The sequence below is a fragment of the Cicer arietinum genome, chromosome 5 (assembly GCF_000331145.2).
Source record: "Cicer arietinum cultivar CDC Frontier isolate Library 1 chromosome 5, Cicar.CDCFrontier_v2.0, whole genome shotgun sequence".
Taxonomy (NCBI): domain Eukaryota; kingdom Viridiplantae; phylum Streptophyta; class Magnoliopsida; order Fabales; family Fabaceae; genus Cicer; species Cicer arietinum.
The window spans coordinates 71,389,570-71,416,010 of NC_021164.2; the positions used below are offsets into that span (position 1 = coordinate 71,389,570).

The following is a 26,441-nucleotide window of genomic DNA, read 5'->3' on the forward strand; positions in this document are numbered from 1 at the left end:
ACTGCCATAAAAAACCTTTGATCATCCCATGCAACCACCGCCGACCTTCAATGACCACTTTGATAGACGTATGTTAACCACAACTCAAATAAATAAATTATAAAACTCAAAATTGAAAGTAAAAAGTAAAATAATATCAATATTTATTATTATTTTTATACATTAATATTTATTTATAAATAAAACTCGGAATTGAAAGTAAAAAGTAAAATAAGTTAAAAGCTTAGAAACAGAAAACGCCTGACTTTTAGAATTGCAAAGAAAAGAGAAAAAAAGCGAATATTTGAAGCTTGGAGTTAGAGGTCTCCTCGTGTTTCACATTTGACATTTGACAGTAGTAAGTAGTAACACGCCACAAATAAAAATATTTGAAGGGAAAGTTTCAATTCCAACAAAAAAGGAAACACTAACGTGCGCTGCTACTATTGGACCTTTTTCGAATAGCGTTGAAATTATCATCTCCTTTTCTTCTCCACGCTAGGGTTCTTTTCCCCCATTCTCTCTCCTTTCCCGCTCTCACCTCCCTCTGTCACCGATCATCTTCTTTTCAAACTTCATCACTTCTCCAATTTCAACTCATAGCTAGCTTCAACACTTTCTTCATCTCTACACTACAACGGAATATGTCAACTCATAATCGAAGGACTGTTTCGTCTACTCGAAGACCTTCTGAGTCTGCCGCTGGTGGACCTCGAAAATCTCTTTCGTCTTCGCGTCCTATGTATCTTATTCTTATTCACTTCTTCTATCTTTATTGCTCTTGCTTTCATTTATGCATGTCTTGTCTCTTCTGGATTTCCCGGTTTAATTTAATCGTTAATTTGATTCTTAATTCTTAATTTTTTTGTCGTCGTTTTCATCTATTCTAAGTTTTAACTGATATAATTTCACAGCTAACTTGAATAACTTATCTGTCTTGAACTCATTAACTTGAAATTTATTATGATAATAACAATAATAAATAATAAGTTTAACTATTCTTCATGTCTTTCTGCGATTTATATATTTTGGGGCAGATATTTATTCGGGCAATTCAGTGCCATAATTGCTGAAGTTAATATTTTCAAAGTGTCAATGTCAATGGCTTTCTAAAGCGTCACTTAATTGGTTGGATGACAGTACTATTTATATGAACTTTTAATTTGATGGTGTACTGGTTTAGGGTCAGTTTCTTCGCTTCTTCCATCAACTTAATGAGATTGATACGTTTCCTTACATGTAATTTTCCTAGGACTTCAACCAATCGGAAAGTATAAACAAAATATAATGTTTTTCACAAGCTGTTAATTGCATTTTGTTAAATTAATATTTTTTGCATTACTATGATAGCTCCACCTTAAGTATTGAAGAAGAGAACATAAGTGGTGAGGGTTTTATCAATTTAAATCACAAAATAAAACCTTGAATCTACATGGAATTGGACAGGGGATTTGCAGGAGAGCGAACAGTGAAATCATTGCGTCTTTCAAAGGCCCTGACAGTACCCGAAACAACAACTGTCTATGAAGCTTGTCGTCGGATGGCTGCTCGTAGGGTGGATGCTCTATTACTAACTGATTCTAATGCTTTGCTTTGTGGAATCCTCACAGACAAGGTGTGACTAAGACGTCCTTTTTTAGCCAATTAACAAGGAAAAAAAAAAGAATACCTCACCTATATTTTTTTGAAATTTAACATTCATATCTCTCTGTCCTATTTTTTGGTTTAAAGGATATAGCAACCAAAGTTGTTGCCCGAGAGATTAATCCTGAAGAAACACCTGTTTCCAAGGTTATGACAAGGAATCCTGTATTTGTCCTTTCTGAAACTCTTGCAGTGGAAGCCCTCCAAAAGATGGTGCTAGGTTTGTAGTATATATAAGCTTGCTCAACTTTTCAAATCAGTTGCTTCTGTGTAGCTTGCCCTTTTAATACATGGCTGATATATGTCGACAGGGAAATTCAGGCATCTACCGGTGGTGGAGAATGGAGAAGTTTTGGCTTTACTCGACATAGCAAAATGTTTGTATGATGCCATTGCACGTATGGAAAGGGCTGCTGAGAAAGGAAAAGCAATTGCAGCAGCTGTTGAAGGAGTTGAAAAACACTGGGGATCATCCAATTCTGGTATGTAGAGTATTTTTCATTTTCATGCTTAGCTCTATGATTTCTAGTGATGCCATCCTTAAAAATATCACTGTTGTAAGGCTCACAGTTTCTAATTGCTCAGTTTTATTTCATGCTAATATGGTCTTTGTGCAGACTCTAATTCATCATTCATTGAAGCTATTCGGGAACAGATATTCAAACCATCATTGTCCACAATCATTCCTGAGAATTCAAAGTAGGTAATACTTTCTTTGTTCTAGTTCAAGAAAAATTCACATCAGATGTAATTTGTATGCTCTACATGTTTGGTTGTCAACCAACTTCCTTAACAGAAAATGGCTATTTTTAGGACGGTAACAGTTTTGCCAACAGATTCGATTTTGAAAACAACAAAGAAGATGGTTGAACTTCATGCAAGTTGTGCTGTTGTTACTGTTGATGGCAAACCTCTAGGCATCTTGACGTAAGTTTGTAGACATTGAAATTTCCAGTGGTTCTTTTTTCTGAAAATTTCCTTTTGCCATCCCCACAAATTTCACTATGTACACCTACATTAATTTTGATCAATTATAATTATAATTATCATCTGCATATAAATTTCAGTTCAAGGGATATCTTGATGCGGGTAATTGGACAAAATCTTCTGCCAGCATCAACTCCTGTTGAGAAGGTACTTTGTTTTATATGTATGCCATTTAGAAGAAAATATTTTTGTTTGTATTTATCAATAGTTATAAAAATCCAAGATACCATTAATTAGGGTAAATCATCATTTTCGTCCCTAAAAGTGTAGAATGTTGTCATTTTGGTTCTTGATTCAGTTATAACTTTAAAATTAGTCATCGAATGATTAAAATAGTCCTTGAAGGATACAACTTACTACCATAAAAGTCCTTGAAAGATACAACTTTTTGACATAATAGTATGTGACCATTATAACGTCCGGGACCAAATTGACTGGCATAATGATATTTCGAGGTTTAATTTGAATTTTTGGCTGAGTTGGGGACTAAATTGACAGTGTCCTACACTTTCAAGGACTCAAAATGATGGTTTACCCACATAAATTACTATTTTAATGGTTATATACTTATATCCTATCTTCACCTACTTTATCAGAGTGATAATTTTCAAGAAATAACATATTAAAGAGACAAAGGGGGTCTATTAGGAAATATAAAAAATGATTAAACAAGAGCGTTAATGATATTTGTAATCCATGTTTGTTAGCTTAAACAATGCTTAAAAAGGAATATAAGGAGTACTGTATTAGAAGAAAAAGTGGTCATTTTGGGTGTTCATTCCTTTTTTATCCCTCACTTGATATATATGCAACCGAATGTGCAGGTCATGACTCCAAATCCAGAATGTGCAGTAATTGATACAGCAATTGTCGATGCACTTCATACAATGCATGATGGAAAATTTTTACATCTTCCGGTGGTTGATAGAGGTAAAGTAATTATATATGGGATGGGAAGAGGTTTTAAACGCTTATGCATCAATATCTTTTCTGATTTGGGTGTGGGTGGTTGAAAACAGATGGCATTGTAGTCGCTGTGGTCGATGTGATTCATGTGACTCATGCTGCTGTGGCTACAGTTAGTCAGGTGTGTGTTTTCTATCTTAGACTGTGATGCACTTGAATTAGTTTTTGATATTTTTAAATTTGAATGTATCTTTGAAACTCAATAGTACTCTTATGAGCTGATAAATTTTGATATCTTAACAATAATGATTAATATTTCTAAAATCTCCATTTTATTCCTAAATCTGACATTCTAGCAAAACATGTGCATTTTGTTACCACCCATTTTGTTTCATTATAAAATTTCCTGGATAGAGAAAAGAAAATTTGTTCAATAATTAATTGTCTGTACTACTGTTGATTTATATTTATGCCTGCGTGCTAGCCTAAGTTGCCACCAAAGTTGGGAAATGTAGGTTTGGTTTTTCCCTCCGCAGCAAGCAATGTGTAGCTACCCGTGATCTATTTTATGTGTCATGGCATGAAAACTAGGCTTTCAAGTTGCTGTTTCTTTCACCAAGAGATTAACATACTGCCGTAAAGGAGATGAACCCGTCTGTTCGGAAGATGGTACTATCAAGGTTCTAAGTAAACTCATGTAAAATCAACTTGGTACCTTTAACATAATGCAAAAAATAAGAATGTCCAAAATATCGATGACACTGCATAACAAATGTTCAATATTCTACCCTCGTAATATAACAAAAAATAAAAATAATTAAAGTTAAAATATTCTGTAATCATCTAATAACGTAAGTCTAGAAAATATTAGACCAGTCAAACATAGCATCAAAATTCAAAACCGATGGGCAAATTCTCCATGCAAGCTTCTTTTCATTATGTTTGTTTGATGAAAACATATATTTGTGTTTCACAACCAAAGACTAAAATTAAAAAGATTATTTGACCATTTTTCCAAAAAAATGTTATTCTGTAGAGCGCAACACTGAGATATGTGAAATGGCAAATCCTGTGATACCAGAATTTAATTTATTCTTTTTTATATAAAAGATTTATGTGGATATCTTTGGTTGACATTTTTTATTATGGTGTCATTTTCTCCCACTAATTAGGTCGGAAACAACGAAGCTGCTACCTCCTTGATGCAAAGATTTTGGGATTCAGCCATGACCTTGCCTCCAACTGATGATGACGACGAAAATCGAAGGTTGTATGCATTGGAGTTGCTTGGATAATGTTTCCAACTTTTTAGTGTACTTATACATTTTTTATTTTATTCCAGTGAAAGTTCCTGCAAAATAGGTTCTGATGGAGGAGACACGGGGAGATCCGTTCCTTATATATCAGCAGGCATGCCCAATACATTTTCCTTCAAAGTACAAGATAAGAAAGGAAGAATGCATAGATTCACATGTGGTATGCATACTATCACATTTTATCTTTTGGATCTTGTCTGTTATTTCATCTATCTGTGTGTTCAGCAACAATGATAGAAATGGGTTGGGTTCCACAAGTGATGAGGGGGATCTCTTAGTTAATAGAGATGTGGTGAGGCCTAAGCAATGACGAGTATATGTGAGAAAGAATAAGAAAGGGAATGCAGGAAAAGTGTGAATGACTAGCTGGCATAGTGAGTTAATATTCCACTAATAAATAGGAGTATGTGGGGAGGTAGTTGGATGGTTTTTTTTATTTTTCAGTTACACTTTCGAGGTTGGGCAGTATGAGAATTGTTTTCTCTAACTAAGGAGCATTAGCTCTGCAATCATTTTCTGTTTTCTTATCAATTAATACAATAATTATCTTCATCTAATTCTATCTTACCTCTGCCCTATCAAACAACATATAAATAAGTGTTGGAGTATATGCTGATATCTAGTCCTTTGACAAGTCTCAATTATGACTTGGTTGCATGTACATTGATAGGTAGGGCCATACTAATAACTAACTAGCAAACTTGTCTGCTTATAGAAGAACAAGACACTATAGGATTAAGACTGAATGCTATAAACTATATGGTTGTTTGATCATGTGTAGATAATACATGATGATCAAATCTCGCCTTAGGTGGTTTGATCATGTGTAGATAATACCATAACAGCTGTAGTCAAGAAAGTAGGTCAGATGTAGTGTAGTTTGGTAGTTGGAGGTAGGGGAAGACAATTATATGTCATACCATTAAAGCAAGATTTAGATTTAAAAGGTTTGTTGGCCGTCACTTGATATGATTTATAATGCATCATTGTGGGAAGATTTGAATATTTGTTCTATGTAGCTAATCCTACTACCTAGTGGGAACAGGGAAAAGACCTGTGTTTTCTTGTGTGTTTATTTTGAAATTTGAATAAGTAATGATCTATTGGTTTTTCTTGGACAATGGCCATAATTGTTTCTGCTTTAACATATGATTGCTTGTTTTCTTATTAAGATGGGTATTTTGTTTTATTTATTTATTTATTCTCAATGAAAAAGAAGTATAAATATAAGGGTTTTCTATTATCTCCATGAATAACTTATGATTGGATAGGTCAGCATATTTCAAGTAAAACGTGTATATGTAGTAAACTAAAATTCAAATGTTGTGGTTGTGTACAAGTTTAGATACCCGGAGCATGACGGAGGTTATCACTTCAATCCTTCAGAGACTTGGTGCTGATATTGACCCTAACAATCTGCCTCATATTCTGGTACTTTTCAAAACATAATATTTTATATTCTTAATGTTTAGTTGATATGTACCCCCAGCCCCCACTTTTCCTAAGCTGACCATTTTTTTCTTCAGTATGAAGATGAAGATCACGATAAAGTTGTATTGGCTTCAGACAGTGATCTTGCCGCAGCTGTGGACCATGCAAGGACGGCTGGCTTGAAGGTATAATAGATTTATTTGCTTGTCATCGAGTCCTGAATGTGTTATTTTGTCCTAGGGAGAGGGTAAAATCTGTAGTTCAATGGGAACTATTGATTTAAAGCAAGATATGATTAAGGGTCTTTTTATATTATTATTTAGGCTTAAATATGTTTAAGTTGTTTAGTACATATTGACTTTTTTGTTTTAGACTTTAAGCCCTACTATTTTTTTTGTTCAAAATTGTCTCTGCAACATTTTTTTCCTTGTATTTTTGTTTAGTCCTTATAATTTCTTTTTCAGTCTCTATAATATTGGCTTCATGTTCAGTTAGTTCCTGCACGATAAGGAGTAGGGACTCAAAAAAATTTAGTATGGAGACTAATACAAAGACAAAAACTAAACAATGAGGACCAAAATGAATAATGAAATACTGTAGGACCCATTTTGAACAATTGTTAATAGGAATAAAACAGAAAAGTGGAAATAAATTATATTGTTATTATTGGATAAAAAATGTCAGACATGGGCCGCATGGCCACAGATATCATAACTGGTTTATTATGAAGCTTTCATACCGTGTCAAATATTAATCGTTTTACAAGCGTAACATATTAGGTACAAGCTTACTTGTGAATATGATTGTTATTTAATTGCCACTTGGGGTTGGTTTGACGGGTAAGGGCTGATCATTGAAACACTTTGCATGAAAGGTTTTTTTTATGCATGTACTATCCTTAAACTTAATGTACGATCCCCCACCTTTCCAGTTTCCTCTCTTTAAACTTTTATTTTCCCAAGCAGCACCTCAAGTTGTTGTAGATTCTGGACTGAAGGTGTTTTTGTTTATCAATATTGAGTTGATGATGATTTTGTAGGGATTGAAATTGTATTTAGACTACGAAGGAACGGGCGGTCACAGGAAAGGTTCACATTCAGGAAGTTTAGAGCTTGCGAGTACAGATGCATGGGCTTCAGCATATAGTGCTGTTGCTGCGGGAGCTGCTCTTGCTGCTGGCTTAGGCCTATTAACATACTTGAAGCGAACTTGATGGAAAGAAGAAACAAATTTTTTTGTTGGTATATAAAGGCCAAGCTAAAGCAAATTGGAACTTTGGAGGGAGCACACTGCACCTGCCATACTTATACTCTGGAATTTTGTACAACTACATTTTTTTTATACGGGAAAAAGGTTAAAGCATTCTTTTTCACGATGTTTATTGTACTTTATGAAAACTGGCTTGCTGCTTGTATACTTGTAGTTTTAGGTTTTGTAGCGTCATCACTTGTTTGCCGAGGATGTGTACAAGAATAAACGGCATTAACGCAAGTTTATGTCCATTTTTCCTGACAGAGTTCATAAAACCATTCAATTAGCGTAGGATTTTCTACGCATAATATTTTTTTTATATCAATGTTATATCGGTTAGTATTCAGATGCTAGATCAGATGGTGGTTATATAGAAATGTGTCAACTCTTCGTATAATATGATAATTGACCTTAATCCTCCCTCCGGGTATTTTGTTGGAGAACTTACCTGCCAAGTTGGTAGAATTGGGAATATAAATAACACTAGCTACATTATTTTGTTGTGAAGCTTTGGTTGAAGCTTAATGAATATGTTCACTTGAAATTCGTTAAACATCAGCCGGAGCCCCACGTTGATGCCTGGTAGCCCCTTCGTTCCTCATGCATTAAGTATCACTATGGAAAAGGAGAAATTATTATTAGTAACAATAATACAAAATACTATTTTACAACCATTTCATTTGAAATTTGAACTCCACTGTTCTTATTTTTGTCAATGTGCATTTTGAAACGAAGAGGTTGGACACTTGGAGAAATTCGAAAGTATAAATGTGAAGCGTGTCACAGCATTGTAATTCGAATACCATTTTTTGATATTGTGTGCAGTGTGATTTCTTCATGGGGCGATAATTGTTACTTTAGTGTTGTTTTCTCTTTTTTGCCCTCACGGTCACGGACTTCCTACCATATGGAATTGGTTATATGTAGTCACTATAATGTGCATAGTTGAAGTAAAAAATCCAAATGATGCCGAAATCCCAATGCAAAATAAATTAATTAAATTACGCATTTCTCTTCACATATATCTTTTTTGTGTATAGTATTTAATTGCCAACTGACTTGTCTGGTGGTAATCTAAAATGGGTCCACAGAATCTAGTCATAATACAAAATATCTTCCACGACCATCTGTGCTCTCAAATTAGGAGAATAGATTCAAATCAAATCAGATCAGATTTTTTTCTCTTAAATAGATAAAATCAAGACTTTTAAAAAAGTTTAATTAGTTGAAAAGTCAGATTATAAACCATTTAATAAGTCTTTTAAATTTATTAAGCTGACCTATTTAAATAAATATCAATAATACTTTTTTACTACTATAATTATTATATTAAATTTTAATTTTTTTTGTTATATATTCAACTTTTAGTAATTTACGAAAATTAACCTCATTTAGTTTTTGACATATTTAAATATATTATTATAAAATATAATTTAAGTATAATGTTTATAAAGTCATATTCTTTAAAATGTGATTTTAATATCAAAATTAAATTTAATTCTATTTAAATACATGTTTGATTACTTTTTCAAAAACGTTAAAATAAAATAGACTTTTAACTAGGTTAGCATATCATACAAGGCTTTTATCAAGGTCAGACTAAAGTCTAAATAATAAACCTATAACAAGCTACATACCAGACTTAGGCTTTAAATTTTTTGACAGAATATTCTCACCCCTCCCTCAAATGCGTAGATGGTATTGTCAATTTCTACTTTGCAATTGCACAGCCCCATTTTTTTTTTATTCGGTCAAAATAACATTTCAATTTCGTTTATTTATCATTTGATTCATACAAAAGCAGTGTATTCAATTTTTTATTAAGATAAAATGTTTTTTTGTGGTATCATTGTAAGGGACAGAAGTTTCAGTTGATTCTGCATTGCCAGCTCAACAGATATTGTCTTTCTTCGTCACGAGAAGATTATACTTATCGAGACACTTACATATATTACTATTTTTTATTATTCTTTTTCACATTATTTAACATTTTAACTAGTTTTAGTGTTATTTATAATTGAGGTATTATTCTCCACTCATTTAGTTGTAAAAATGTGTTCTATAAAGCTACAAAAGTCTACTAAGACATAGAATATTAGGATTCTAATCTCTTAAAATTGGGATCTGCAGCGAGGTTTTCACTGGAAAAAAAAATCGAATGAAATATTTTTTTATCATGTACAAATATGAAAAGTGAGTGAGTGATATTTCACGACAAGAAACTTTCATTGCACGGGATCCATTCCCCTCCAAATTTGTTCTATTGGTATTGTGAACCCAATTCATTCTATACTAATTTTAATAGGCGACAAAATTATTCTCATGTCGCATAGATACATAAATTAACACCATGAAATATAGTGTGAGCGGCAACACTTTTTGAATCAGCCTTAAAAGAAATAGTAAATATCACCCTAATCAAAGACATTATAATCTATGTACATCATTGTTGTTTTTTATTTAGGTTTTTTCAATCGGATAATGAAAAAAAAAACTCTTCCTTAAGTGCCACTGCATTAAGAAAAAAGAAAAAAGTGTGTGCACGTAAGAACCTCTTCCCTCGTAAACGCAAAATATTCACAAAACGACACATTCCATTCACATTCCTTTAATTGCGTTCACTTTTTCTTTTTCTTTTTCTTTTCTATGTGCTCAATCAACTAAAAATAAAGTAGAGTGAGTGTAAATAAGGAAAAACACAAAATTAAAAGAATCACAACCTTCTCTTATCTTTTCTTCTATGCTTAATTTGCTACTATCAATCTATATAATAACTAACTTCCAACATAGTAACTGAAAATCTTCACAAAAATTTCATTTCACATTTAGATTAACAACCTCACAACATAACATAAACACTATTTTTTTTCTTCTCTCTTCAATGTTAAACATTACAATCCAATAGATAAGACCTTGTAAATTCAAATCAGCAAACAGAATTAGACTCCTTTTGCAAAAAGACTCCATTTTTGAGTGCAACAAAAAATGGGAGCCATCAAAATCAAATCCTCCGTTTTGTTGCTTCTTCTCACTGTATCAACTGTGTTCCTTCACCCAACAACCTATGCACAACAACAACAAAAACAACCTATAAAAAACGTTGTTGTTTTGGTCATGGAAAATCGTTCCTTTGATCACATGTTAGGGTGGATGAAAAAAGCCATCAACCCTTTAATAGATGGTGTGAATGGAGATGAATGCAACCCAGTTTCAACTGAAAGTCCAAGAAAAGACACAATTTGCTTCAGTGATGATGCTGAATTTGTGGATCCAGATCCAGGTCATTCATTTGAAGATGTTTTGAAACAGGTATTTGGTTCTGGTGGTTCAATTCCTTCAATGAATGGATTTGTGGAACAAGCTTTGTCTATGTCTCAGAATCTCTCTGAGACTGTAATGAAAGGGTTTAAACCACAATCTGTTCCTGTTTATGCTTCTTTGGTTAAGGAATTTGCGGTTTTTGATAGGTGGTTTTCTTCAATTCCTGGTCCAACACAACCCAATAGGCTTTTTGTGTATTCTGCAACTTCTCATGGTTCAACAAGTCATGTTAAGAGACAATTAGCAAAAGGGTATCCTCAAAAAACAATCTTTGACTCTATGCATGAAAATGGTTTGGACTTTGGGATTTATTTTCAAAACATACCAACAACTCTTTTTTATAGAAATTTAAGGAAATTGAAATATATATCAAAGTTTCATCAGTTTGATTTGAAGTTTAAGAAAGATGCTAGAAATGGGAAGCTTCCACATTTGACAGTGATTGAGCCTAGGTATTTTGACTTGACTGGTTTGCCTGCTAATGATGATCACCCATCACATGATGTTGCAAATGGACAAATGTTGGTGAAAGAGGTTTATGAGAGTCTAAGAGCAAGTCCACAGTGGAATCAAACTCTTTTGGTTATTACATATGATGAGCATGGTGGTTTTTTTGATCATGTGAAGACTCCTTTTCTTAACATTCCTAATCCTGATGGGAACACAGGACCTGCTCCTTATTTCTTTAAGTTTGATAGGTTAGGTGTAAGGGTGCCTACTATTATGGTATCTCCTTGGATCAAGAAAGGGATTGGTAAGCTCAAAATCCTCTTTGTTTATTTATCATTTTTCAGGTTCCTCTCTTTGGTACCACTAGGGTCTTGTTTAGATGATTGGTGCCCAGTGTGTGAGTATTGGAAACTCTGGAGTACTGAGTTCCATTCATACTTATTAAAAATAAAAATAAAAAGGTTCCCCTCTTTGGTCAAAGCCATTTTACATGTTTTTTTTAATTAATCAATTGGATGTTATATTTTGTTTTCTGGGACAATAGTCCTTTCTGTTTACTGGTATATGTTATTTCAATACCTTTAATTTGTCAAATAGCCTTGACCTTGAGTTACATTTAGTTGGTTGATTATTTTTTGGTTGAGCCATGCTTGTCTTTTACTTTGTGTTTTGAGTAAGGATTAAGATATGTTGTTTTCTGGTCAAGTTATGTGAAGAAACATGACATTGCTTTGGAGTGATGTTACTTAATCTCTTTTGGTGCATAGAATAGATTCTTCTTAAGCTTCAAATTTTTTTTGTTGGTTCAACTAATTTACTTACTTGATCATGTTTTTCAGTGGTAAGAAATCCCAAAGGACCCTCCGTGAACTCCGAGTTTGAGCACTCGTCGATTCCGGCCACCATAAAGAAGATTTTCAACCTTTCCTCTAACTTTTTGACTCACAGAGATGCATGGGCTGGGACATTTGAGCATGTTGTTGGGGAGTTAAGTTCACCAAGAACAGATTGTCCAGGTATCCATCCCAATTTTTCATGTCAATTAGTTGAGTTCCTCAACAATCACATACATGAACTACAACATGATAAACTTAAACAAAAATGATATTTTGACACACAAATTCGACAACAAAATTGTTGGTTAATGCAGTTCAAATACATGATTAATTATATTCAGTGGATGGTTAATAGATATAGCAAACGTCAAATTGAAATGTGATTAACCACTTGAAAACTTGGTTAATACGTTCAAATTCATGATTAATTACATTTAGTGAATAGTTGATGAGTTTTTTCATCTATTATATTCATTAATCATCCATATAACCTAATAAACCAAGCATTTGAACTTTGTTAACCAACTATTTTGTTGTCGATTTTTGGTATTCGTTGTGAGTCAAAATGTCATAAACTTAAATGATGTAGTACAATAAGGGCGAAAAGACTTATCATCTATCTTCTTTGATTATGCACCTTCACTGGTATTGACCTTATATGTGGAGAAAATTTTAAGACAGCTTAATGTTTGTATTCCAGTGACTTTGCCGGATGTGACGCCTATGAGGAGGACCGAAGCGAAAGAAAATGGGGGCCTCTCTGAGTTTCAGAGTGAGGTGGTTCAGTTGGCAGCTGTTCTCAATGGAGACCACTTCTTGAGCAGTTTCCCAGACGAAATGAGTAAGAGGATGAGTGTGAAGGAAGCTCATGATTATGTGAGGGGAGCTGTTTCGAGATTCATAAGAGCTAGCAAAGAGGCTATCAAGTTGGGGGCTGACGAATCTGCTATTGTAGATATGAGATCCTCACTCACCACTAGATCTTCTATTCACAATTAATATAAAACAACACTCAAAGTAAGAGAAAAAAAGAAGAGTTGTGTGTGAAACTTTGTATCTAGTTATTATAGTTATGAGTGATTAATAATAGGTTAGATTTTGTTAGGACCGTGAAGAGTGGAATGCATAAGGACGTGACGTGTGACCACACGCGCGTTCGCAAGAATGCAAGCACTGAAAGTATCTCATAAGTCTCTATGTTTGAGAGATAGGAAATGAAATATTATCAACTTGGAGAGTTGTGATTTGGTTGGTGAGTGATTTAGAAGCTGAAAACTTCAATCCGTTGTACAAAGTACAAATCCATATTTTAAATGTAGCACCAGTTATGTTTTGAATTGCTTGTAATACCATTAGAGTTTCTTGAACGAAACTGCAATGAGCTAGCTACATGACATTTAATTGATACTTTATTTTTTTTGGTAAAGCATTTTTTATTTTTAATATATGAATGAATGAAATTAGTCGGTAGTATATGACAATGATATACTCAGGATACAAAATCTAAAATCAAAGAACCTGCCTACATCCTCTAAAAATGATAGTTGATACAATACCATTTATATCCAATGCAAAGAATTGGAAAAATTAATCTTCTTTACTTGAATAAAGGGGCAATGCATAAAAAATAAGAAGTCATACTGAACAGTGTGTTTACAAACCCTACCACCTAAACAGAGGGGGTACATAGTAATAACAGTATTTGCATTATAATCAAACCCACCAGTGGGTTGTCATAACGTTGCCACCACATGCAGATTCCATTACATAATGATATGAGATATTTCCTGATGGAGACTCCTGCCACAGAATATTGAAATCAGGTCGTCAAACATGTTTTAGTAGATTAAAAGAATGGAAAAGTAAAGAAAATAATTAGCAATAATAGATCCGATTTCTTTATATAGTCGGTCACTACTGGTTCAAACCCTTTTTCTTTAATAAATTTGAAAGGGATGCAGAGTTGAGGATCCACTCCCGTAAGAGCAATATTTTTTAATCGATTCATTGGTATTTCATATTTGGTAAGTAAACCTTTTCAAAGAAAATCTTGAACAAGATACTCCTCCATTTTCATATCGTACAATCCTTTCACTCCTAACTACACAAGAAGATATTTTTCACATTAGTATGTATAACCACCTTCCCTTTCCATTTCCAAAAATTCCTCAAAGCCAAATAGACAGACCTGAAATATAAAATGCAGGATCCCATCAAAGGAACAAGCTACCATTTCTGGCAACAATCAAATTAAGGATTACATCAAATTGTCATCAAAGATTGATAGGTTGCTATTTTGCAGAATTTGTCAACTATTCTATACAAAATACAAGCCCTATGAACATTGAAACATGTTCAGACTTCAGACCACCTCTTATGATTCCACAACTCTGAAATTGCAGTTTCAGGATGAGAACATAATAAGACAACTGATTCAACTTCAATTGGTAAAATATAAAGAAACATCATTACCATTTACTATAATCTGGATCACTTCATATCTCTCTACAAATGCAAGCACTGCCAACATCATGTCGAAAAAGGACTTTGCCATGTTGATATGTCAGTGATAAGTTCTCGAAGTTGGTCTATGAGTATCTTCAGGTGCAAGTTCTTGTTGACAAGTTCCTATATTTATGGATAGAAATCCAATTTTAACACAATAATTACTCAAAAAAAGGACAGTCTCTCAACAACTTCAGTCCAGAACCTAAAAGCTTTTCCCAATCAAAATTGTTTCAGGCTTTTGGAAATAGACTAAAAATATGAAACTCATCAAAAGAATGTCATTGGATTCTGTTAACTGCAGCTGACACAGTTTAATTGAAAAGTGTTCATCAATAAGCTAAAGCCTGAGACCAAAACAATAACTGCAACATTTGGGGTTTGTAAAGATGTGATCAAGGATAGAGACAGAGGTTAATACAACATACCTTTCTTAAAGAGGAGGCTCGCTCTTCCAACTTCTCGATTTCAGCTTCATCCGCAGGGCTATCAGCTGAACCACTGTCAAATGTGTTTACCTATAAAAATAACCAAGTTAGTTTAACAGGAAAACAAAACTTTTGGTAGCCAAAAAGATGGTCTCAAAGCTCACAATAAGATGCAAATTTGTGCGTTAATATACTCAACCATTTAACAGAAATGGAGATAATAGATGGATAAAATGCACTTGTATTATTATTCAATGAATCACAAATTTATACAGAGTTGGGTAATCCACTTGGGTTAGACATCACTAACCGGAATTCTGTTTTTTATTTTTACTAACTATACTAACCTGAATTGCACAATTCAATATTAACATCATAAATCACAGCTCACCAAACCTCATTTCTTATTGGAGTTATTTTATTAATAAAAGTACAAATGTAGTGAGAGATATGACTCAATACTCCAGTTCAGCACATGACTTGGCACATATTTTCTATTTGATTGGGGAGATCCAGCCCAGTCAACATCAGTATAAGCAACTATAATTGTATGAACATTGCTTGTATATACTATTTAAACCCTTCCTGGAAGAGACCTCACTATATCACAAAATTCCAAAAATTGCACCCCAAATACAACAACAATAGTAAAGAATATGCCAATGTCAGGCATAGTCACACAGTTTGATTTTCAATTTCTACCAACAATTAAAAAAAGATCACATTACTTTCTTTACTATTGAAAATATGGAGTTGTTTTTACCATTTTCTATATATAGGGATGAAATCAATTGACACCAAAACTCATCCCTCTATTTTGTTTAATCTAAAGGCTCTCAATCAACCACTTCAAATCTCGCATGAGCAACATTCCCCAAACTCTCTATGTGTCTCATTATACTCGCTCTGGTTTGTTGCTGACTTATCCTTTACTATTCCTATTAAAAACTTGTCTTTGCCTGGTTTTTCTCTCCCTATGTTGGTCGTGTACATCATAATTTTAGATGGTTGTTATATAATTATAAATTGATTGTATAATGGTAACCATAACAGTGTGGTTTGGGAATAAACAAATCTATTCTTCTTGAAAAAGTGTAAAACATGTCAGAGACAAATTTAACTGTCGAAATGCTTGTAAAAAAGGCTATTTTCTTCCACTAATCAGCTAATATAATAGATAAAGGGTAAGCACTAGTCGAACTGGCGGAGCCATACCAATGTCAATTGCTGGGTGTGGTTAGGAAAAATGTACTTGAGGGAAAGAATAGAAGAGAGGAAGAGGAGGAGGAGGAGGAGAACATGAGCTTCAGATTCAGTTTTATCAATGAAATGCGAGAGTGAAGAAAAATTAGCAGTTGAAAGGAGAGCGAGAGCAGGTGTAATGGTAAGCATGTGAATTAATTTAGTGAATATTTTTGGACCTTTGGATTAAACAAAATCAATATATGAGATTTGGTGTCAAATTCAATTGATCTCATCCCATAGCAAGAGCTAGAAATTTACATTTTGGCAGTAGTGGAGCTTTGTTTGGAAGGAGGCATCTTGAGTCATGAAGGAATCTGTGACAGAAAATGCGCTCATAGGACTTCTGCCTTCCAATGCTGAACCACCAGATTTTTGTTGATCACTTTCTCTCAGATGAAGAATATATCCAACTCCATGCTGAGAACGTAGCTTGAAAATGAAATCGATAGAAGAAATGCAGCTGAAAAATACATAACATGTCTAATACTGCCGCTGGGTAAATTTACACAAGCACAGACAAGAGCAGAATTGGAGATCACACGAAGCTTCACAACCTTCTTGTGAAAGGTTGCGAAGCTTTGTAATCTCCAAATCAGCTCGTGCTCATGTACTCATGAATATTGCCCATTTCCCCAGCCACCGTATTAGACGTCTTATCTCTTCTTCAGCTTCCTTTCTTCTATTAATGTCAGTTTCAAACAGCATTTTGATCTCAGCGAGAATATCTCAAGCTCAGGAGTTGGATATTTTCTTCCTTCGAGAGAGAGTGGTCCAAAGAAACAGCTCTTCTCAGTGGTTCAGCATATACCAGCCACTGGTCAGTATGGAGATCTTCTCACCAAGCCTTTGTGCCACCTCTCTTCTCACCTGATGGTATTTGGAAGACAAAAACAGCTCTGAAATGACTCTGGGAGGGCATTTCATGCCACAGATTCCTTAATGACTCCAGTTAGGAGTTCCTAATTCAAAGATGATGGGAATGGTTTGAAGTCATTTGTTGCTACACTAATTTAGCAAGGGGCCTGCACAATCTTCTGCAAACAGATAGAAGCTCAACTGTATAAATAGCTATCATCAAAACAGATTGTAAATTTCTAAAAAGATAAATCAATACAAATCAGTTCTTAGATTCTGTCACTTTCTTCTTCGTGCATTCATCATTTCTCTCCTTTTCATCTACTTAAAGTTCAAATGTTCACATAATCAAAGAGCACAGTAAAAATATATCAACAAAAGAACAATTACAGGGCAGCGCAAATATAACCCAAATTACAAAACTAGGGTTTAAAATTGCACCTTCTGGGAGTTGGGGATTGCAGCTAGAATAGTCCGAAGTCCAGCCACAGCATTTTTATACCGAAAACGGGCTTCTTCAAGAGCGCCACCAGCACCGCCACCGGGAGCAGCGCCGTCGGCGTGTTGGCTGGAGCTATCAGAATTGGCGTCTCCGTTTGAGGAAGGAGCGTTGGGAGAGGTAGCAGCGGAAGGAGAAGTAGACCATAAAACGGGGTTGCAAAGTTCGTCGTTCATGGAAGAGAGTATCTTAAAAGCATATTGAATTGTTTCTTCAAGGTACTTATGACCTTCAGTGGCTAAATCTTGCGTCGTTTTGGTGCTGTTTGATATTGACATGATGCCGTTTACGGATTGTTCTTCCATCTTGCGATTATACTATCTGTCTCAAAAAATGGAGTCAGAAATTGCAATTTGTAAAAACCCTAACACATATCATCATCATCGTTAAATACAAAACACAAAACACAAAATAAATCAAAAACGTCGACAGCAGGGTTCGAACCTGCGCGGGCGAAGCCCAACAGATTTCAAGTCTGTCTCCTTAACCACTCGGACATATCGACTTCTTGTTTATGTTTCCACTACAATTATATTCATATTAATAATTCATAATAATCATGATAATATGACGAAAAAATTATAAAAATATTCTTCCATTGTAAATTTTGTACTACTAAATTCAATTCTTAATTATGAACAAAAAAAAAAAAAGTTAAATAGATTCTATATATATATTTTTGTTATGAGAGTGCATTCTCATAAATTTTTGAAGGTCAGAGTAATATTCTTCAATAACAATAACATCAACCTTTTTTTTTCTTATGTGATGATGGACAATTACAACCTTTCATAAAGGATTAAACATTGAACAAGACACCATCACATGTGGCCGAAAAAAAAACAATGGATCAAAAAGGTTATGAAGTGAGTGGATAAAAGAACTCCATAAAAACCATGAGTTTGATTTATAGTTTTCTTCCTCCTCTTGCTTATAGTTGTTCTCAAAATCACACTAACACCATTCCTAAACTCAAATCTGAAAAACCAAACCTTACACCCAAGAAGTTCCTACCCAATCTCTTATCTCTAGCCATTGCCGTAACATTAACCTCACCATTACCTTCCCATGCAATACCTTCCCTCAATTCTCAATCCCCTTCAACCTCTCTCACCACCCCTTTTTCTCAATCAAAGAGCTTGCTTATTGGACTAGAAAATGGGTATGTCAATATTTTCTTCCAATTTGTTACTATTTCTCTACTTTTAATGATTTCTTACTATAGAAATAAATTGTATATTCTTTTTGTCTTTAACTCTCCAAAAATAAATAAAATCTAAACCAATACTTATTAGATACACTAAGAACAACAAACTAATTATATAACTAAGTAATTAATAATAAATACTCCACATTGATTCGTCTTTAAGAAACTTTTCAACTCTTTAGTTAAATGAATTGTATGTTTGGATAATCCAATGGCTTTATATTCACCAAAATAATTTATTTGTACCCTTTTTCTCTTGCAGAAAAATTAGACCTTGCCCATCAATAAATCCTGGTTGTATATCAACAAATCCAAAGTCATCATCTTTTGATTTTCCTTGGACGATTCCTGAAAATTCAATTGATAAAGCTATTGAGGTTTCTAAATCATTACTCAGAATTCAAAAAAGTATCATTAATTTTCATTGTCTCAATGTTGTGATTGTTCTTGATTTTCTTAGTATACTTGTTTGCAATGTGAGTTGTGTTTAGCTATTCTTGAATTACATACCCTGCGTTTTCTACCTCTTTTATGAATTTCTTTTTCAGAAACTGCGTGAAGCAATCCTTGAGACTCAGAAAAATGTGAAATTCCAACTTGTGGAAGATACCCCAAATGGTAATACAAGCACGTTGCTTATTGCTCTTTTCAGTTTTTTTTGTCTTTAAGCCTAAGATAGCAATAGGCCATAGTAACATGGAGTTCCGTTAAGAGGTAACTAAGGTATGGTCAATGATTCAAACTCGGATATTCTAAATCGATTCGTTCTTAACTGAAATTCATTAACCACTTAAATCTAACAGACTTTATTTACTAGAATTGTAGCAATGAAATGTAGAATTACTAATAAATTAATTAAATAATATATAAGAAATCTTGCATTTATATTATTGTGTGGTATTGAATGAGGAAAACCATAATATATTTTCCTATTGTATTATATTTTAAACGACTGTATCTATGTCAAGTCCAAGGACATTTAGAAAGGATTTATTAGGCTTTTATGGTAGGTCTAATGCATTTGTTACAAAACTAGTTTGTAAAGTAAGGGGTGATCCGAATCCGTAATATTATTTCTTTAGATACATTCCCTCACACCTAATATTATTGGACTTAGTAGTTGGTACATGGATAATATACTAGATGGTCTGAGTCGATAGACTATGATATCATATTAAATTTTTATATTAAACTTAACTCGTGTTTATAAGATCAATTTTTGTTTTACAAATCACGGGCATAACTTATGGTAAAATAAAATAAATGTGCAGGGCAATATCTGCAAGCTGAAGTCGATGGAGGATTCGAAAGAGATGTACTCGAGTTTCTGGTGAAAGGTGATGTGGTTACTTACAGGTGTATGGCAACAAAAGTAACTTATGTATACCCTTTCACAACTGCATTTGGAGATTCAAAGGGTCAAGAAGCAAGACTCAAGCAAATTAATTACCAGTTGGGCTGGTATGCTCCCAGTTTTGATTCAATGGAATAGAAACTGCTGTTTCTCTTTTATGTTGATTTAATTATTTGGTTTTTGTGTAGCTGATCAATGCCCTATTATTAAATGCAATTTCATGGCTTTTTCTGTTTTGCAACTAAATGCTAATTATTATAAAATGCTTATAGTCTCAAATTTACCACTGCAGAAACAATTTTATAGACGTTCTATTTGATAGTAGTGTTTCTAAGGCTGTTTGTGTTAGCTTTTGCTGCATTTCACTTAGCCTAATTTGTTTTTATAATAATGCAACGGTTAATCCTTTTCTGCGGAACCATATTAGATGCTGCGAATTATAATGCCTATCTAAGTTTGTTCATTTTAGGCCTTTTAAATATGGTGGACCTGTCTCTCTTTTTTTTTTAATTAAAAATAATGATATTTATTCATTAAAATAAGTAAAATACTTGGAAACAATACAAATTGGATGAATTTACGAACAAAATCACAATATTTAAGTTAATAGCACAAAAGTGTAATTTAACACAAAATCGCAACATATCTACAAATATGATAAAATTGAGTGTCTAAATTATCTATGTCTCTGTCTATGTAGTGTTGATGACGCCAAAATCATTGATTGAAATATGCAATAGATTAAAGTTACTCTTTATAGGTCGGAACCAAATGAAAATTATACTAAGAGGAATGGGAACACAAAAAAACTACACACTTAGACGATTCCAAAATTACATGGAATCCTCTAAGTATAAAATTCAAAATATGTGTAAAATTCCTTTATTTAAATAAAATGAAGAAAAAAACGATCTCAAAAGAATAATTTTATATAAAAAAATAATCTTAAATCACTTTTTTTTTCTTTCTTATAGATACGAAGAAGATAACTATGATTTTATTTTTAGAGGAACTAAATTGGCAATGCATTATAGTTATAATAATGAAATTCTTTTCAGGAGGGAAACATTTGCTATTTCTTTGAGGTTTGATGATAGTTCAATGCACTAAAGCTGGATTTAGATAAACAACTTAATTACTGACAAAATCTGGAGATTAAAGACAAAGGCGAGATTTTTTATGGAGAGTCAGTCAGAGACGGGATATGTGAGGCAGTGAGGGATCCAAGACATGTATGCTCTGTCAAAACCAAATTAATCATAGTTTGCATATAACTTAAACTACTTTATTTTTAAGTTTTGTAAAGATAGTCTTGCACTATCTATAAATTTATTTTCCGTCGCTAAATCAATAAGTCTTATGGTATCTTAGATCTAATTGTGAGATTTATTAATCTAGTGCTGGAAAGATTTTTTTTTCACAAGTATTTAGTGGTGAAAACAAGATTCCGCACAATGGTGAAATTTGTCATAATTTAACGAGGTAATCGGAAAAAAAATATATATATGTTAAAACTTAACTAATAAGCAACAAAAAAATTAATTATAATTAATTTTACATATACAAAATGTAAATTAAAGTAGCACAAATGAAATGACAACCGACAATAATTAATTAAAAAAAATTGAATTAGAGCATGCTTTAAATTGTCAAGTTTATTTAGGATTGATTTATTAAATAGACTAACAATTTTATCAATGTAAGCAATTAATTTATTTGCATGAAACTACTCCAATATATTTATGAGTTATGTTTGTACAATTTTGATTGTCGGTAAAACTCTCTCTTTTTAGTTGCTAAAGAGATTAGAAGAGTGAAAATAAGACAAACAAATTTATCAATTAAATAATAATTTTTTAACGTTTGTTTCTATTATTTTGTTACAAATAGATTTATTTAAGGTAGTTAAATATACAAATATATCAACTTATTAAAAATAAGGTGGTCATGGTTACCATGATTACACTATCCTTTGTCCCTGCTTAGCATGAAACAAACATTCTCCCTTGTACACCATAAACGAGGGTTAGGTAGATAAACTTGAACTTCACTAGATTCGCGCAAATATAATCCTCCTCAAAAGCATAGGAGTCAGAGATAGGAGGGAGACATTTATGAAGAGTCGAGCACAAGTGTGTGAGAAGCAAAATTTGCTCTTTACCTATTCGTTGCGATACCTAATTAACCCTAGTTTGGCATGAAACATATACAATTGTTACTTTATTTTTATTGTACACGTTAAATTTCACAAATTATATATAGAAATAAATTTCATTACTCTATGGTCAAATTATTATATGTAGAAATAAATATAAATGTATAATATACTAACATATAATATAAACTAAGTCAATATTATGTAAAATGTAACGTTGATTGCACCGTATTCCATTTTAAATGTAAAATGATTTTGAGCTTAATTTTAAAGATCACAGAATGAATTTCTCTTTGCTCACTCTTCTTAGATAACTTCTGTTATAAAAGTGGATGAAGAAGAAGTTCAAGATATCGTTATTGTAATTCAATTAGACTATATATTAATTCTCTTGTAATCAGATAGCAAAGTTGTAATTGATGCAATCAATAAATCCAAGTGTTTCAACAATGAATTGTGCTCCATTATAAATCAATGTCATGCCATTTTACTTTCTCTTACGTTGAAAGATAAGTTAATAGAGTTGTTCTTAAACTAACGCAAACATGTGTTGGAGATTAGTCCCCATATATAGCACATGTGTTAAACGCTAGTCCCCATTCTTATTTTAATGTTCATTAGTGTATCACTTCTATTATTTTTGAATAAGTTAATTAATTTTCTTTTGCCTAAAAATATATAATATAAAAAATTTAGCACACTTTAATAAAAGTTTTTTTTCCCATCACATGCACATTTAATTCATTCGTTGACCGAACAACATTTTATATTTTAAACAAATATATTATTTAAATTAATAAAATATATTGAAAAGAACAAAAATTCAATGTCAATAAAGCTGATTTTTCCAAGCAAATAATTATATATATTTTTTAAGGATAATTATATTTTATTATATATACTTATTATTTTATATTATAGATTATCATATTATTACTACTAATTAGTTAGTTTATTAATAGATATTGAATATAAATTTTTGTAGAAATCATGTTTGAGATAAATATTTGTCAATAAAACTATCTTTGAGGAAACATTTTCTTCTATTATCTACATATAAGAAAAAGTTTTACTGTGACACTTGTAACCATTTTATCATAACTTGGACCGATCTCACATGCTTCCTTTTTGTGCTTATAACATAGGTATAAGATGTGTTTATTTTTTGTGTGGTGGATTAATGAATTGATTAAAAGATAAATAGTTGTGTTATTTTTAATATCTTCAAGATAATAATTTGAAGGTAATTATAATACACTATCTGTATTATATATATATATATATATATATATATATATATTATGTGCAAAACAAAAATGTACATTAATAGTATGTATCTTGAAAACTTTCTAGATAAAATTTGAGGGAAAAAATAATACACTAAATATAATTATATATTAATCATATATAAGATATATAAGATAAATATTTGTCACACATTAATTAGATAACGAACGAACTTTCGTGAATCAATTAATTAAAAGATATGCATTTTTTTTAGAGATGTTTCTCTTGAATATCTTTAAAATTAAAGTTTTAAAAAAAAAATATACACAAATAATTTATTGTATAAATTTTACATGAGACAAATATTGTAACTAGTCATTTAATTAATTAAAAGATAATTTAAAAAAAAAACTGATTAAAAAAGTTGATTAAAAGTAAATAGTGTATCTCTCAAATATCTTTGAAATTTAAGATTTGAAAAAAAAACATATAATACATCAATTATAAGTTCTTATATAAACCATACAATGACACAAATTGTCTTCGATCAATTATTTAAAAAATAATTTTTCACGAATCAATTAATCAAAAGGAAACATTTATTTTATTAGCAACGTATCTCTTGAATATCTTCTATATATATAAAGTGTAGAAAATTATAATGTACTAATTATAATTTTATGTATAAATCATACACGAAGACAAATATTTGTTAATGTTCAATAAGTTAAATATGTTATTTCACAAATTAATTAGTTAGAAGATAAATATTTATTTCATTACTAATAGTTTGCCTCTTGAATATTTTATAGATAAAAGTTAGAAAATAAATTATTATTATTATTTGTTTAAGTAGTCTGGTGGCTAAACTCACACACATTAAGTGTGAAAAAATAGAGAATATCGAGTTCAAACTCAGTCCATGCATATCAACTTCTTTGCAACTATCAATTGAGCTAAATTTATTAGACAAATGTTTCTCACTCATAAATTCATATAAAAATGGGTTTTCATAAATCAATTAGTTAAAATAGATAGATTTAATTGCAGTTTTGATTTCTCTACTTTCTTCAATTCACAAAATTAGTCTCCTTGTTTTAAACGTCGATCACTTTGGTCTCTCCCTCTGAATTTTAAAATAAAAAATGATAATTTGATACAATTTAAATGATTTTTCGTATGATTCCATGATAAGAACCATGTATATGACATTAATTATTCATATGTCATTAATTATTTCGATTTAATTAATATTAATCATTCTACGTTATCGTATCATAGACAAAAAATATGTCATATCATTATTTTTTTAATTAAAAATAAGAACAAGAGACAAAAACTTGTCCAATTTTCAATAAAAGATCAATTTAATGATTTGAAAAAAAAAATATAAATATAAATAAATAAATAAAATATATTAATGTATGTTTTGAACATTTTATAGATAAAACATTAAAAAAAAAAGTATAATACACTAATTATGGGAGCTCCAGTATAGCTAAAAAATGAGTACACGAGTGGACCAATCTTATGATATAATTAGTAAGTGGTTTCACCAAATCTTATGATATAACTTTTATAAATAATTTTTTTCTCCCAATACAAAAAAAACAAAACAAAACATTTGGTTTGAAGTTTTTTTGACACCATCAACTATCGGAACTTGTTTCAATTTTCATGTACCTACTATCCACAATCATCTTTCTTCTTCCCTCCCTCTCATTGAGACTTTTTCCACTTGGTTATGTGTTTTGTAAGTTTTATGTCATGCAATATTTTTCTACCATATTGATGCTTCTATATAATCACTAAAATGGAGAGAGATGTTTTTGTTTTTGGAAAAAAAAACACAGAAGATAAAAAATTGAAAATAAATGAAAGAAGTCAAGAACGAGTAATGAATGAAAAGTGACAACTTTTTCCATAAAATCCTATAAATGTTAATGATTTGGTTTTCTGTGGTTGATTTGATCTTAAAATTTTGTTAAGTTTGTGGTAGTGGTAAATGGGGGGAATACTTTGTGCAATTTAGATTTGGTGTTAGAGGTTTGAAATGGTGGAAAAACAAGAGATAAGTTTGTTGTCATGGTTGTGTTAGAAAGAGAAAAAAGAGTAGAGAGAATGACAAAAAAGAAAGGTTACAACGTCAGACTAAAACAAACACCCAAACTTTGTTTTTAAAAAATTACCGTAATAACTGCTATAGCAGTTAACATTGACAAGGTCCACAATTGCACCTATTTATCGGGATGCATATTAGGGCACCCTTACTAATTATAATTTACTAAAGACAAATGTTTTTTTATTCATCATCCACAAATCAATTAATTTAAAGGAATATATATATATATATATATTAGTTGCAGTGTATTTCTTAAATATTTTTTAAAAAAATTATAATTTAATATATAAAATAAATATTGTCAAATATCAATTAATTAAAATATGATGTTTAATTAATTAATTAATTAATTAAAAAATAGATGCATTTATTTGTTCGTGTGTCACGTGAATGTTTTATAGATAAATATTTTTGAAAATATGTATGCAACGAAAAAAAATGACACTCGTGAGATAGAAGGAATAACTTGATGTTAATTAATACATGTGTGTAAAATAAAATTCTTGGGGGAAATGAATGGGAAAGAAGGTTGAGCTTTGGTTCAAAGTAAACTCTGTATATAACGAACTACGTGCCCTTTCTTGGTTTAGTCTAACTAGTAACTCTTAACTCATTTTTTATTTTATTTGAGAATTAATTAATTATGTGTTCAGTATAGTTTAATTTGGGGCACATAATGATGCAAGTATACGTAACATAGTAACGTTGATTAATGGCTTTGTG

The 26,441-nt window shown here is 31.7% G+C and overlaps 4 protein-coding genes and 1 non-coding gene across 19 annotated transcripts; 3 read left to right on the forward strand and 2 right to left on the reverse strand.

Annotated features, from left to right (window-relative positions):
- The first annotated feature begins 381 nt into the window (after positions 1-381).
- LOC101506429 (CBS domain-containing protein CBSCBSPB5) lies at positions 382-7,860 on the forward strand. Its single transcript, XM_004501655.4, has 14 exons — positions 382-721; positions 1,426-1,594; positions 1,711-1,843; positions 1,935-2,105; positions 2,241-2,322; positions 2,437-2,550; positions 2,691-2,757; positions 3,435-3,540; positions 3,630-3,697; positions 4,689-4,783; positions 4,859-4,992; positions 6,178-6,263; positions 6,359-6,448; positions 7,303-7,860. The coding sequence occupies exons 1-14, from the start codon at positions 624-626 to the stop codon at positions 7,474-7,476; spliced, it is 1,587 nt and encodes a 528-aa protein (XP_004501712.1). The 5' UTR covers positions 382-623; the 3' UTR covers positions 7,477-7,860.
- A 2,320-nt stretch (positions 7,861-10,180) lies between these two features.
- On the forward strand, positions 10,181-13,458 carry LOC101506101 (non-specific phospholipase C6). Its single transcript, XM_004501654.4, has 3 exons — positions 10,181-11,589; positions 12,125-12,301; positions 12,822-13,458. Exons 1-3 carry the CDS (start codon positions 10,500-10,502, stop codon positions 13,118-13,120), a joined length of 1,566 nt encoding a protein of 521 aa, XP_004501711.1. The 5' UTR covers positions 10,181-10,499; the 3' UTR covers positions 13,121-13,458.
- A 167-nt stretch (positions 13,459-13,625) lies between these two features.
- On the reverse strand, positions 13,626-18,250 carry LOC101504385 (mediator of RNA polymerase II transcription subunit 30). Of its 15 annotated transcripts, XR_012163340.1 has the most exons (6): positions 17,596-18,063; positions 15,055-15,144; positions 14,594-14,749; positions 14,310-14,356; positions 14,156-14,222; positions 13,626-13,921 (listed from the first exon to the last, which is right to left on the reverse strand). XR_012163340.1 is itself a non-coding variant. In XM_073369385.1 (4 exons), exons 2-4 carry the CDS (start codon positions 17,956-17,958, stop codon positions 14,651-14,653), a joined length of 552 nt encoding a protein of 183 aa, XP_073225486.1. In that variant the 5' UTR covers positions 17,959-17,974; positions 18,098-18,250; the 3' UTR covers positions 13,626-14,650. The 15 variants fall into 15 exon arrangements, 1 of the variants encoding a protein (XP_073225486.1); XR_012163337.1 differs by lacking the exon at positions 14,310-14,356 and adding an exon at positions 18,098-18,250 and having other exon boundaries at positions 13,626-14,309; positions 17,596-17,974; XR_012163342.1 differs by lacking the exon at positions 14,310-14,356.
- TRNAS-UGA (transfer RNA serine (anticodon UGA)) lies at positions 18,077-18,158 on the reverse strand. The gene has a single exon. It is a non-coding gene; the product is annotated as a tRNA-Ser (tRNA).
- A 113-nt stretch (positions 18,251-18,363) lies between the features above and the next one.
- On the forward strand, positions 18,364-20,493 carry LOC101504076 (thylakoid lumenal 17.9 kDa protein, chloroplastic). Its single transcript, XM_004501651.4, has 4 exons — positions 18,364-18,815; positions 19,123-19,237; positions 19,409-19,478; positions 20,132-20,493. The coding sequence occupies exons 1-4, from the start codon at positions 18,550-18,552 to the stop codon at positions 20,350-20,352; spliced, it is 672 nt and encodes a 223-aa protein (XP_004501708.1). The 5' UTR covers positions 18,364-18,549; the 3' UTR covers positions 20,353-20,493.
- The last annotated feature ends 5,948 nt before the right edge of the window (positions 20,494-26,441 follow it).